This window comes from Cynoglossus semilaevis, chromosome 8 (genome assembly GCF_000523025.1).
Source record: "Cynoglossus semilaevis isolate Cse_v1.0 chromosome 8, Cse_v1.0, whole genome shotgun sequence".
NCBI lineage: Eukaryota > Metazoa > Chordata > Actinopteri > Pleuronectiformes > Cynoglossidae > Cynoglossus > Cynoglossus semilaevis.
This window is the reverse complement of record NC_024314.1, coordinates 15,423,021-15,436,528: the sequence shown is the minus strand read 5'-3', so window position 1 is coordinate 15,436,528 and position 13,508 is coordinate 15,423,021. Positions and strand designations below refer to the sequence as shown.

The 13,508-nt window shown below is 39.6% G+C and overlaps 2 protein-coding genes across 3 annotated transcripts; one reads left to right on the top strand and one right to left on the bottom strand.

Moving 5' to 3' along the window:
• Positions 1 to 367: 367 nt before the first annotated feature.
• Positions 368 to 1,957, bottom strand: nopchap1 (NOP protein chaperone 1). The gene is made up of 4 exons (XM_008315223.3): positions 1,669 to 1,957; positions 1,371 to 1,445; positions 1,139 to 1,272; positions 368 to 1,032 (listed from the first exon to the last, which is right to left on the bottom strand). The coding sequence occupies exons 1-4, from the start codon at positions 1,724 to 1,726 to the stop codon at positions 805 to 807; spliced, it is 495 nt and encodes a 164-aa protein (XP_008313445.1). The 5' UTR covers positions 1,727 to 1,957; the 3' UTR covers positions 368 to 804.
• A 134-nt stretch (positions 1,958 to 2,091) lies between these two features.
• Positions 2,092 to 12,322, top strand: slc41a2b (solute carrier family 41 member 2b). 2 transcript variants are annotated; one of them, XM_025057326.1, is made up of 11 exons: positions 2,092 to 2,488; positions 3,348 to 3,921; positions 4,933 to 5,040; positions 5,270 to 5,341; positions 6,169 to 6,313; positions 6,618 to 6,764; positions 7,593 to 7,740; positions 7,861 to 7,940; positions 9,325 to 9,456; positions 9,553 to 9,701; positions 10,203 to 12,322. In XM_025057326.1, the coding sequence occupies exons 2-11, from the start codon at positions 3,394 to 3,396 to the stop codon at positions 10,386 to 10,388; spliced, it is 1,695 nt and encodes a 564-aa protein (XP_024913094.1). In that variant the 5' UTR covers positions 2,092 to 2,488; positions 3,348 to 3,393; the 3' UTR covers positions 10,389 to 12,322. The 2 variants fall into 2 exon arrangements, with proteins under 2 accessions (XP_024913094.1, XP_008313444.1); XM_008315222.3 differs by having other exon boundaries at positions 2,093 to 2,379.
• Positions 12,323 to 13,508: the final 1,186 nt, after the last annotated feature.

Sequence of the window (13,508 nt, the reverse complement as noted above, 5' to 3'; positions counted from 1 at the left end):
TCAAGGTCGGCTGGAGAGAATTCTGTTAGCAATAGAACTGGAGAGAGGAGCTTAGCTGGAAACCAGGAAAAGATGCTCAGTAACTTGGTCATGACTTCCGACCCACTGGGAGGACATTAGTGTTAGGGTGGAAACACCCACTGGGATGACATCAACTAGCCAAGGCTATATTCACTTAAAATGAATGAAGAGGAAGCATCTTCAGATGTATTTTTGTTGAATTTCCTGTGACCATATCAGCGTGGTGTTCAGCTAAACAGGCCCAGGTTTCATGCTGACAAAATATATGTGAATAAAAAAATATATACGTGAAACTAAAAATCTGATATCATCAATGAAACAAGTATACATATGTACAAATCGGAAAGACAATTGATCATAATATTTATTTGTGAAGCACACCATGACATAAACTGATGTAAACATGTAACAAAAGTGAAAACCAAAAGAGAACATGAATGTAAATTTTACCTCAAGCTTTCAACAAACTATATACTGTATATATTTTACATTTTCTCACTAAAGGAGAGCATTTATTTAAATAAGGCACAGTCAGAAGCTGTTCTTATATTCTTATATTTTTTACATTTACAAAGAAATATTGTGGTATAGAAGGAGGTCACTATCAATCTGCTCAACACTGTCAGTCCACAGGCCTTTGATGATTACATTATGAAAGGTAGATTTCCAACTGTGTCTGGAGCAGGAATTCCGACACACACTTCATCCACAGTCGTAGCTAATGATCTTTGATAACCAGAGTGAATGAGTCTTTTGAGCGCAGGGAGAAATTAGAGGCCACTGTTATTTTTTTCCACAAGTTGCAGGAGCAGAAATGTCTACTTTTTCCGGATTGTCTAGAACCTGTATGCCCGCCACTTTCTTCCCGACTCCACTTCCTGGTATTTTCAGGTTCTCTTCAGTGACCTCAGGCACATAATCGTCAAGGTCCGAGTCCTCCTCGGAGTCTTCCCAGATAACTTCATTGTCAGCTTCCTCGTTTGAACTGCTTAGCTCTACCAGAGCTATATCCTAAACACGAGAAATGACGAGAGATATATACACTGCCAACGTTTTCTGAAAAAAAAGAAGAAAAAACGTGTAGAGAAAATCAACCAAGAGAACTCCCATCACTCACCATCTCTATGATCTTCTGAGCCTGGTCTACACACTCAATGTCAAAGTGTCCTGGAGGAGCCATCTCCTTTTGCTGCTCCAGCTCCTCATTGGCTTTGGATATTTGAGGCAAGAAGGTCTGCAGACGATCTAGTACTATGAAACAACACGATGAACATGGTTGATCATCTGCCTGTGATTAATGATGGTTATAATGACACCAAGCTTACACATTGTTTAGTGCTGGGTCTTACCGCTGCTTCTAGGTAGCCTCTCAGTCTGCAAGGTGCTGCCAGTTTTTGGTTTTAGGAGAAACTTCTCACCCAGATCTGAAGAGCACACAAATTCACTACAGTTAAACACAGCCAATGTCAAAACGTTACAAAAGCCTTTACAAACAGAGTGCAGAGAGTACTGGGTTTGTTTTTTTCAATACAACATAAGTACCATAATTATTCACCGCCATTAATCCATCACCCGGCCCTGACACTACCCTAATCAACATTCGAACCAAAATTATATTCTATAGTTTTGACAAAGTCGTAAGAATACCTTCGTTCCCACATGATAGGAGAGCCTGTGAACACGTCTTGCCCCTACTAGGTTCCATGCTTGTTTAGACCTGCGCGAAAGAGCTACTTCCGGGTTATAGCTAAACGTCACAGGATACGTATTATGTATGTAGTATTTCCTGACGCCCTGTCGTCGGTTTTGAACTTTTCACAAAACCAACAATAAATTTAAAAGGGCGCGTTTTTTTTAATGTTTATATATAGTAACGAAAACAGCACAAAAACAGTGTGTAACATTATTTACTTGCGTTTCGACGAGGAAACCAAACGTATGAACACCTTGCAAATCTGCGCGTGCGCAATACGATAAAACGCGTTGTGGCACTATACGAGCCAGATTTAAGACATTGCGAGAGGTCTCACTCCTACTCAGTTCATGCAGTCGCAAAAGATAAGCGTTATATGTCGTTAATGTGTGGGTTTCTGTTTGTTTTAGTGCGTGGGAGGATTAAATATCCTTTATTTGATAAACTGGCAGTCTTTCTATTTTTTTATTCTGTAGGAAAATAGTTAGGTGGACCGAGGAATCAAAGATGAAGTCATGATTTGTACACAAAGCTACTCATCAGACACGCGTAGAAAATCTTTGGCGGCGGCGGAAATGTGGCTGGTGGCTGCCTGTATTTCTGTCTGTTTTGGTAGGAGCAAGCAGTCTCAACGTTCTTCGTCAAAAAGTGTCTCTTGCAAAAAGGTATGATTTGCAATTCTAAAAAAGATGACGTCTTAATTAAAAACAACTGTTAGCCCATCGGGTCCATCACTTTGGCTGTTCGTCGACATCTAGCTAACAACTGTGTCAGGTAGCTTATACACACATCCAGGGGTTTGGAGTATGTGCTACTTTAATATAGTGATAATAAACAGTCTGTGCTGGTAAGACAGTGCCGGATAGGGTCTTAAGAAAACGCGACAAACTAATGGCCACAGCGATTTTATCCGTTGGTTATCAAATACCGAAGTTAACTGTTAATGTAAAAGTGCCCTGTATTTTTCGTGGCTGTGTACTTCAAATTCATTATGTGTTTCTCTTTAACAACTAATTTCCTTTCTTTCGAGTCATTTTTAAGATAGTTTGTACTGCGCACTATATCCAAACTGTAATGTACATCTACAATAACAACATACAAGTTAGCGGCGATTTATGTTACTTATTTAGTCATTTGCTTTTGCGTGTGCTATTTCACATCGTCTCACAGTAAAACACACATTAGATATACTGAGAGCACCGGCAACAATGAGCACACACTAAGAGCACAACGTTATCCATTGGCAGTCCTGAAAAGTTTTTTCACCCTGGGGCATCCGGACTGTTAACACCTACGGACACATACACACACTCACTCACAGACAAATAACAACCCCCACCCCAGCACTTATCGCCTCATCTACCTCCACCTCGAATGTTTACAGACACTGGTCACTTTAAAATTTATTTTGCACAAGTGCAAAAGTTTAAAGTTTAATTTTAAAGTGAAGCAAGTAGAGGCAAGTGGAAATTATTATCATTATATTAAGGATGCTGAAGAATGAGAAGAACCTCAACACCTTTATGTCATGTATAGCTCAGCTCAATGTTTACTTCCTATAGTAAATGTTGTGTAATCGACAGCACATTCTATGAATGAATACAGCTAATATAAACCCTGTTTTATTCTCCAGGCTGAATGAAAGGAGATGAGACACTGTACTCTGTCACTGCATCAGTATGAAGAGTCTGGGAGGAGCCATGGGGGATTCCTTGGGTTCTAACCTGTCAGTACGTATAAGTGGCACATCGGGGTGGAGCTCACTCTCCTTAAAACCGGTGACCTCTGGGCGAGTCAGCTCAATGTTTCAGACCATGGTTCCTACTGGTTACACAAAACTTCCAGAGGAGCTCCTGGCCATGGTGGACCTCGGAGCCAAACCGGAGACCAGCTCACTGACGAACAGTTACAGACAGGAAATGTCTTACACAGAGAGTCGGCGGCACGTGGATCGAGCCTCTCGATCCTCTCTGTCTCTATCTGACTGTGGAGACTGCTCTGAGATGGAGCCCATGTTGGCTGAAAGGAGGATGTCCGGGGACAATGTCGATGAGATGCAGGAGGAAAATGAGGAGGAAAGGCATGTATCTGCTGTGCAGAATATGCCCAAGGAATCGCTTCTGTCAATGTCACTGCAGATCTTGGTGCCTTTCCTGTTAGCAGGATTTGGAACTGTGTCAGCTGGGATGGTACTAGATATTGTGCAGGTGAGTTTTAATGTGTCTGTTATTTGATATTGATTATTTTGAGAAGATTGAGGACGATGAAAAATTAGATTTGGACACTCAACAAAAGCCTTACCTCAAAAACTGGCATATAGCAGAGGTACATGTAGAAGTATAATCTTTGCTAGCATGACCAAATAACATACTGTACTTTAGCTCCCCTGTGTTATGATAATGTGTTCATTTTCTCTTAGTGTGTATTGGCAAGAACACGATACGATATGTATCACAATACAGGGATACAATGGTACGATGTATTGCGTTATACAGCAATACTATAGGCATGGAGATATACTGAGTTTTTGTTTTTAATAATTTAACTGTAGGGAAGCTGTCAGCATAGTAAACACACAGTGCTATGAGTAAAAATACGATTGTTTGACACAAAGTCTCAAATACTTGTGTGTATATATATATGTGTATATATGTATATATGTGTATATATATATGTATATATGTATATATACAGTATGTAAAACAGTATAGATATTTCAGTGTATTGATATTTTCTTACATCCCTGTTTCTTTACGCACTATTGATAGTCCAATGAGAAGGAGCTAGTCTTTAGAATTCGGCAGGTGTAAGTACAGTATGTTAGCAAGTATTTTTGTCGTCTTGGTAAAATCACTTTATGTGGTTGTGTGACCTGGCAGTTATTGACTCTGTGGACTATGGACTCAGTGATTGCAGCAGCGATTTCATAGGCTGGTGTCGGTAGCCTTGGCTTGATGAATTTGGCAGCAACAACTATTCTAAAACATAAAACTATTGGTTTTGCTCTGAATGGAAAACAAAATTGAATAGTGAATATTGGGAAAAAAAAGTGACTTAAATAATAATGATAATATGCTGGGAAGAACATTTGGATGTAGAGCAGTTCAAATTTGGAAAGAACATTTTACACCCCATTCTGAAAACTGGTCCCACATAAGGCAATCAATGAAAGTAAATATATTTGATGGACTACTGACATGATTTATGTTTGTCTACAGCACTGGGAGGCCTTCTCTTACATCACTGAGATATTCATCCTTGTTCCCGCACTGCTTGGTCTTAAGGGAAACCTGGAAATGACACTTGCTTCAAGGCTGTCGACAGCGGTGAGATACTAACATAGAAAGAAATGCAGTTGTGTAGCCTTAAATTCCACACAGTGTTTAGCGATTTTTACTATTACAAAAATATTAGGAAACCAAACACACAATGATTAAACCGATCACCATTTGGAATTAGAATGCATTGACCTCTACCCACCAACTCAGGAGTACAAAACATCAATCAAAATGTATTGTTACTTTTAATGAGTGTTTTGTCTGTGCTGTCTGACAGGTAAATGTGGGCAAAATGGATTCTCCAATAGAGAAGTGGAAACTCATTATAGGCAACCTGGCACTGAAACAGGTAAAGACACCCAGACACACACTTGATTGACTTCCAAAGGGAACTCCTGAGAGATCTGTCTATCTATCTGTCTGTCTGTCCATCCATGTAATCTCACAATGTCATTGTTTCATAATGTAAAACCTAATGAGAAATTAGAGAAGTATCATAAAGAAATAAGCTGGTGAAGAATTGAGTATATTCAGTCATGATATTTATGATGTTAATGTTTTTGATGCTTAATCTAGTACGTAACTAGCAACACATTGTGCTACAGCTTTAGTTTTGGTTTTAGTCATGGGATATTTGTTGTGTTTACATATGCAGAATTGACTGTGTGAGGGTTCTGCTAAACATATTGGCCGCTGTCTACTTCATCAGACGTCAGGAAGTGTTATGTCATTTAAAAACCATCAATTAAATGTAGAGATGTTATAATTGTGTTAAACCGAGAATTGCATGTATGCATGTTATGGTCGGGCTTGTACAGAACTGAGGCTAGAAGGTGGTTAGTCAGAAAGACTCTCTGCTTGATCTGTCTAGCCAGGATGACCTTTGCCTTATGTCACTCAGTTTCCCATGGACTGTACCATCACCAGACAGTTTTTTTATGATATAAGGCAGTGATTATCAATTGGTGGCATGCAGCCCGAATCCAGCCCACAGTACCGTCCAATCCAGTCCGTGGCTGGATTTCAGAATAAAGACCAAAGAATTCTCTGAGCATGGGACCGTCCCCAGACACTGCTCCCTGGGTGCTTAAAGTTGCCCACTGTTCACTTTGGTGATGGGTTAAAAACAGAGGTCAGGAGTTCACTTTCCTTCATTCTCTCTCTCATGTCTTTCAGGTCCAGGCCACTGTGGTGGGTTTTCTTGCTGCTGTAGCAGCTGTTATTCTTGGTTGGATTCCTGAGGGGAAGTTTCAGATGAGCCATGCTGTGCTGCTGTGCTCCAGCAGTGTGGCCACAGCCTTCATTGCCTCGATGCTGCAGGGTAAGACCTCATGGATTAGCACACAGTCATAAAAGCTGAATTAGTTTTGTCAACTTCCTCACAAATGCCAGCTCTTTGATGAACAAAGTAGACCAGCTATGTGAACAACAAGCCTAGTATCACCTGAGATACTACTTTGAAGTCATTAAGCTGCTAATATATATATTTTATATTTAAGTTATCAAACAACCCAGTGTTGATCACAGGACACATAGGAGTGCTAGCCGACAGTTTTTGCCAGTTTTGTGATTCAGTTCAGTAGTCCTCTGACCACACTGCTGTTCCCTCCCTGTTTTGTTTACAGGTATCATAATGGTGGGTGTTATAGTTGGATCAAAGAAGACCGGCATCAACCCAGACAATGTAGCTACACCCATTGCAGCCAGTTTTGGGGATCTCATCACCTTGGCCATCCTGGCTTGGATAAGTCAAGGCCTTTACAAGTGCCTGGGTAAGTCAGAAGGCTGTTAGAGTCTTTCACTCTTCACCTATAGCCTTTGTGGTTTTCTGTTGTCAGCAGCCAGACACCAAAGTATGCAGTCATGTTTTGTGTTACACAATCAACTTTTGCAATTTACCTAAAGTATTCTCAGTCAACATTTTGTGTTACTGAGCTCTCCTAAATAGGTGTGTCATGTTAAAGTGAAAGATTAGTGACGACTGCCAGAAAGCACAACAGGCTGTATGTTTTACTACACAGAAGCTACACTTTATTGTAACGTTTGAGGTTGAGTAAGTCAAGACTAGTGTTAGGCCGTAGCACGCACCACACCAAGTGCTGTCCAACACATTAGAATTGAGTGTAGTTTTCTCATGTCACCAATTGAATATTCCCTCTTTGTGCGTTATCTGATACTTATCACTGTCATACACTGATGAACTGTGAACTGTACAAACCTGTCTATGTCATCCATAACTGACTGTAGCTTCCTATGTAATATTGAAAAGACATAATACCGGAGAAGGCATTCTATCAACTGTGATGCAAAATAGAACATCTCAAAAATTGAAGAAGAAGTTGTATAATTGAAAAGCATTATTGAATTAATCACAGGACCTCACCATACGAGCTATGATGAATAAGATAAGATATGTAGGATGTTCTGGAGTTCTGGCCCAGAATTTCACAATGGGTACATCCCTATTTCTCAGATAACAGACCACTTCATCAAGTTGTTAAGCCTAATTTATCAAGGTTAGCATCAGTTCAACAGAACAGAAAGATTAAAAAAAAGCAGAGAAACATTACCTTTCCCCCCCCTCTTTTTGTCACCTCTAGATTCTTACCCGTATGTGTCTTCACTGCTCTGCGCCTTCTTCATGTTCCTGACTCCCCTGTGGATTGTCATTTCGTCTAAACACCCAGCCAGCCGCACTCTACTCTACTCTGGATGGGAGCCGGTCATTACTGCCATGGTCATCAGCAGGTAAGTGTGGGCATCAAAGCAGAAGGTGGATACGGTCAGGTTTCAGCCTTACTGCTTACTTATTACTTAGGCTCAGTTTGATTTTCTTCAACAATAATCTCACTGTCTTGTGTCTTGCAGCATTGGAGGACTCATACTGGACAAAACTGTGTCTCATCCAGATATGGCTGGCATTGTTGTGTACACCCCTGTTATCAATGGTGAGTTGGAAAGATGAGATGCAACTTCTACTATCAATTCTGCAACAGGGAAATTAAGTAGTTGACATAGTTTGAACTTAATAATAATACTAGTAATCAAAATAATATGTACTCTGTGATGAAAAGGTCTACAGGATTGTAATACAGGCCTCCATTTAATATGAAAATGAGCTCAATATGTTAACACAGTAGTCTGGCTGTAATAGTAATGAGCGTTGGAACAGTAGAGGTTTGTCTGGTGGGGCTGGTTAAATTATACAAGACAAGACACTCTACATAAATTTATGGAAGATGGCGACGTAACCACGAACATCTGTAAAAACAGTTGTTGGTTGTGTTTTATTATAGGGATAGCTCAATCCGATACTCAGGATCAGTATTGGTCCGATATTGGTGAAAATTTCAGGATCGAACATTGAGGTAAAAAAATATAGCTCGTCCGACAGCTTAGCCCAAACGCTCAACTAAACCTTTCACGACATGCTGTAAACAGGGACACTAACTCAGCGATAGCAGCCCGTGGCATGATAGAGGAGAAAAGAAGGTATCCTATTGATATCAGTATTGGCAGGTACTCCAAGTTCCAGTATCTGTATGTGAAAAAAGTTTTAAGGAGCTGTCAGGAAACTTTTTCTGTTAGATAGGACTGTAAAAAATGCTGTTAGTTCATATCCCAGTTTCCTAACACACAAAGAATTCAAATAAAGATCAAATAAAGATCTGATCAAATAAAGAATCAAATACGAGATCTCAAATTTTAAAAGTTTTACTTGCAAGCAAGGAGTGCAGAACAATGGTTACATTCAGAACTGCACTGAGGAACTCCTCAGTGCTCAGAGCTTAAATACAGTTTTTTCACATACACATCAATGGTCAGTAGCTTAACCCTTTACAGCCATGTGGTGTTCACGTACCACTTCTGAGCGCTGATTGGCAAAGGCTGCTCCAAACAAAGATTCTCCACCAATAGAAAACATGTACATGTGCCGAGCTATTCTGCTCAGTAACTCAGGTTAGATCAAAGAAATACACTTTGGATTCTTTTCCTTTTTGATGTTCTGTTTTCCTCATTATTTAGGCAGAGAAACTGGTTCAGGCCGGTTCTGTGACCTGTCTCTATCTCCAAGCGTAACAGTCAGTGCCATCTGTACCATACACCATCCTGTTATGTAAACCATCAGCATGCACACCTTTCTTCAGTACTTCTCCTTTTAGTACAGCATTGAAAAACAAACAGTATAAATTGATATGGAAATTTAATATAATGAATACATCGTTAATATTTGAATAAATGTATTTACAATATCTTAACAGGAGCCATCACTTTTTAATTATTGCAAAGTTCTCTCTCACGTAGTAATTTCAACTATGGATGTCTCGCCAGGTATTGGAGGAAACCTGGTTGCCATTCAGTCCAGCAGGATCTCTACACATCTGCATTTTCACTGTAGTCCTGGAGAGGTCCCTGATGAGGCAAAGGGCTGCTACTACCCATGTCGTACATTTTTTGGAACAGGTTAGTACCTAATTAAAGCCCGATCAGTGACAGACTGATAGGTAACATAAATTGGTTGTTTGCTGTCTTCCTTTTAACCGATTTGTTTTCCAACAGGAGCCAATCACAGATCTGCACAGGTGCTTATCCTATTGGTGATTCCTGGTCATCTCATTTTCCTCTACACCATCCACCTAATGAAAAGCGGACATACGACCCTGACTGTCATCTTTATGTCAGTGTATCTAGCTGCTGCAATGCTACAAGTAAGCATTACTATCGTTTGATTCCAGTGGTGTGTGATGGAGTTCCTGAAATATCTGCTCTTATTTTTTTAAGCTATCTCTAACTTCAAGCTTCAAATATGCTGCCCCAATGTTATGTGTTACATGAAAATACAGAGAAAACAGCCCTAGCCTATACTACAAAACAGTTTATCCCCTAGTGGTAGGCCCCAGTACAGTCTGCACAACAGCTTTGATCAAGTCATTTATTGTAACAATTGAATTAAAATCAAATTTTACTACTACATATAATACTTCATTTGCTTTAGGTAAAGAAAAAGCCATTTTACAAGACAACTCTCCAAATAAAAAAAACAATAACGATTCTTCCAGATATTACATAACTATGCTACTATTTGTAGGCCGATATTTTCAGGCATCCCTAATAACAAGAAATCAAGTTCTATAAGGAGAGAGAGAGAAATAGTCAGACAGACAGGTAAATCAAATTCATAATCTGATTTTTTACTCTCTCTTTTCCAGGTGCTGCTACTGTTATGTATTGCAGACTGGATGGTTCACTCCATGTGGCAGAGTGGCAAAGACCCAGACAGTTTTTCCATTCCTTACCTGACTGCTCTGGGTGACCTGCTGGGCACTGCCCTGCTGGCTCTCAGCTTTCATTTCCTGTGGCTGATCGGAGACCAGGACAGCGATGTGGGCGACTGACGACGAGTACGGCAGTCACGCTTTCTCTGCTGCTTACAGTACCAGTTGATGCCTCACGCCTCAATGCTCTGTCCACGCCAGCCTCCGCATTCCTTCACTTTATAAACTGGATGAATTGAAGGGGCTCGATAGTTTCAGGAACAAATCTTTCCCTCTTGTTTGTTTTTCTGTCCAAATTGACCAGACTGTGTAACGACCATTTCCTGTATCAGCTCTGATCCTTCCAGCAGCGCTCACACCAAAGCGAAGGCAGATGTTTTTGTAAAGAAGAACCGAATTATTACTCTGAAATCTGGATGTTGATGGTAAAATATGCCAAATACGTGTTGGCGTTTATTATTATTATTGTTGTTGTTATAACATTTTATTATTATTACTATTATTATTATGACATAGTACGGCCAGTCACTTTGTTTTCATTGGTCCAGGTTTGAGGATCAGACGTAAAACTGTTTACTGTGTCTGAGGTGATTTTTAACATCCAAAAGTCATTCCAGTTAATTTTTTGTTTTTTGGTCCCTAACCCCCAGTCTGCAGACCAGTACCGGTCCAACGGTCATTTTGTACACGGCCGCAGCAAGCCGAAGAAAAAAGAATTCATAGTTTTCTTCATTTAGAAAGAATATTGTTATTTATATTTACTTTCTTCCTTTAAAGATAATCTGAGCCTTCAGACAGGTATATATGTATATATATATATATATATACATATACGTGTGTGTGTGTGTATGTATATATATATGTGTATATTAGGGATGTCCAATATTAACACTTTGCCAATATTGTCCAAACACGTAATTTCCGATTCCAATATCAACCAATACCGATAAAGCTGGACTGATGGTTAAGGTAGTTAAGTACCGCCTACTCACTAAGGTGTTGGTTATAGCAGTGTTTCTCAGTTATTCTCTGCCCCTCCCCCCTCTCCCCCAGGGGTAAATTGAAATACTATTGAGTGCCTGGTAATATTTATTTATTTATCTGTAAAAACCATTGTATGAGTTGCTGACATCAGCATTCGGCAAACAATCCCCTGATTATTAGAATAGATTAATACAATGAGCTGCAATGCTGCCATCTAGTGACTTTCACTTTCATATACAGCTGTTTCTCCCCAAAACTATTTTCAGGGCACACATCATTTGGCGAAACCCAGGAATTGCGTTATCTTTCAATTGTTTGGGTCAAAACAGAAACTATGGAGAGCAGGGTTTAACTTTTTTTTTTTTTTACAAAGTTTACACCTTTTTGACCAGTCTTCTTGGATCCAGTACTCTGTCTTAGTGTCTCATCCATGAAGATGTGTTTTTATATGATTTTCTTCAATATTAGGTTCTTTCCACATAAGGGCTCCATTAACAAATAACCCTTTGGAGGGTCCTGGTGTTACAGTTTGGGGTTTGGCCCCACTTTTTGATCTTTCCACAGCTTGTCTGCCTGGAATATAATATTTGTTACATTGTTTGACAAATACTCCCTCTGGCATTATGGGATTGACACATTACAGCACACTGTCTTTAATATGCTGCTGATTTCACAATGGAACTTTGTTATTTTGGACGTTTTTTGGGGGTTTTGTTAATAAGACACAAAGCAAGAAGATCACCTATTTCAGTAGTAAATGACAGTCTTTTCTGTATATATAGGGTGCATGTTCCCCCTGTGGTTTTTCTACAGGTATTCTGGCTCCCTCCCAGTCCAAACTCGTGCAGATTGGATTAGGTTAACCCTCCTTCCCGACGACCCCCGTTGACTGCTGGGATTGGATTCTGCCCCCCCCCCTTCACCCTAAAAAGAGTTAAGTGTTAAGGCAGGGATAAATTGTTCACACAGGAACGTACTTGTTCTCTCTGGTGTTGGGAGTGTTTTGATGGGTTTCAAAATATCAACAACTTGTTATTTGACACATTTTTTGAATAAAAGCAGTGACAGTATGTGGGATAAAAGTGTTTATTTTTCTTATTAAAGAAGAAGAACAATCATTTTAGTAACTCGGGTTTCTGAATGCACAAGTGAAATTAAGTTTTAGAAATATCGTCAAAACAATGACGCTCGTGACGTATTCTCAAATTCAAATATTATTGAAGTCATATTAATGCTACACTCTTTGTGTTGTGTCATCATGTTTTGATTACTCCGATAAAGTATTGATAATAAGCACCCACTAAATTTAAAAAGAAAAAACAAATTGTACATATAAGCTGCAGGTGTCCATGTTGTAACATTAGATATTTACACAGAAAGTTGCTACAATGAAAGGTTTTCTTTTTTTCACTTTTAATTAAATAAATGTTTTGTTTTGTTTTCTGAACAGTGCCCGTAACACAGCTGGTTACATGTTAGCTCTTTCCTGCTTCAGCGTCCCGACCAAAGTTGGAATATACAGGGGAGACTTAGTGATCTGCGCCGAAGCTAACATTAGCTCCGGGGCTAACTCACTTTGTGCTTGTCCACAGCAGAGGTAAACAGAAACCGGTAATACTGCACTATCGTTGAAGGATTAAATTATCTAAATATATCTGTCAGAGTCTGAATGACCTATTGTTTTGAAACATTGCCAGATTATCTTTAAATGAAAATAGTAAAGGGATATGACTGGATTATTTTAGATGAAGTAAATTAGTAAAACTGAAGTACATTTTTTTCACTGTGTCCCACTGTGGCCCGGTACCAAATGACCTATGGACCGGCACTGGTCCCCGGACCGGGTTTGGTACCTCTGTTTTAGGTTATCTCCCTTCAGCTTTACTGACTGACTGATGGGTGGAGGTGCAGATGGTCCTGCTGTCAGAAAAGTGATCCGCCAGCTTCGCCTGCTGCTTCCTGACCAACAGTAAGTTTGAGAGAATAATTTTGTCTCCAGAACATGCAGTTACTCTCATTCAGTAGCAATAGTAACAATAAAAGAAACAAGTGGATGTGCCACAGCTTTTACAGTAACTTACTACATACAGGCTTTTGTGCTGTAACACCCTCTGGTAACAAAGTTAAACTGATCCATTCATGTCACGTGACCATTGACCAGAAGAGGGCAGTAACTCCATGTAAAGTCGGCTAGACATCGTTGTCCCTTAATGATAGTACTTTTACTTAGTGTAAAAAGTTATGTATTTAGTTAAG

Excerpts from the sequence above, each read along its gene's own strand:
- slc41a2b (XM_025057326.1), top strand. The coding sequence starts at position 3,394 with ATGAAGAGTCTGGGAGGAGCCATGGGGGATTCCTTGGGTTCTAACCTG. Across the intron at positions 7,741-7,860 it reads ACTGCCATGGTCATCAGCAG|CATTGGAGGACTCATACTGG; the intron begins GTAAGTGTGGGC and ends TGTGTCTTGCAG. Across the intron at positions 7,941-9,324 it reads GTACACCCCTGTTATCAATG|GTATTGGAGGAAACCTGGTT; the intron begins GTGAGTTGGAAA and ends ATGTCTCGCCAG.
- nopchap1 (XM_008315223.3), bottom strand. The coding sequence starts at position 1,726 with ATGGAACCTAGTAGGGGCAAGACGTGTTCACAGGCTCTCCTATCATGT. Across the intron at positions 1,446-1,668 it reads CCTATCATGTGGGAACGAAG|ATCTGGGTGAGAAGTTTCTC; the intron begins GTATTCTTACGA and ends TGTGCTCTTCAG. Across the intron at positions 1,273-1,370 it reads GAGGCTACCTAGAAGCAGCG|TACTAGATCGTCTGCAGACC; the intron begins GTAAGACCCAGC and ends GTTGTTTCATAG.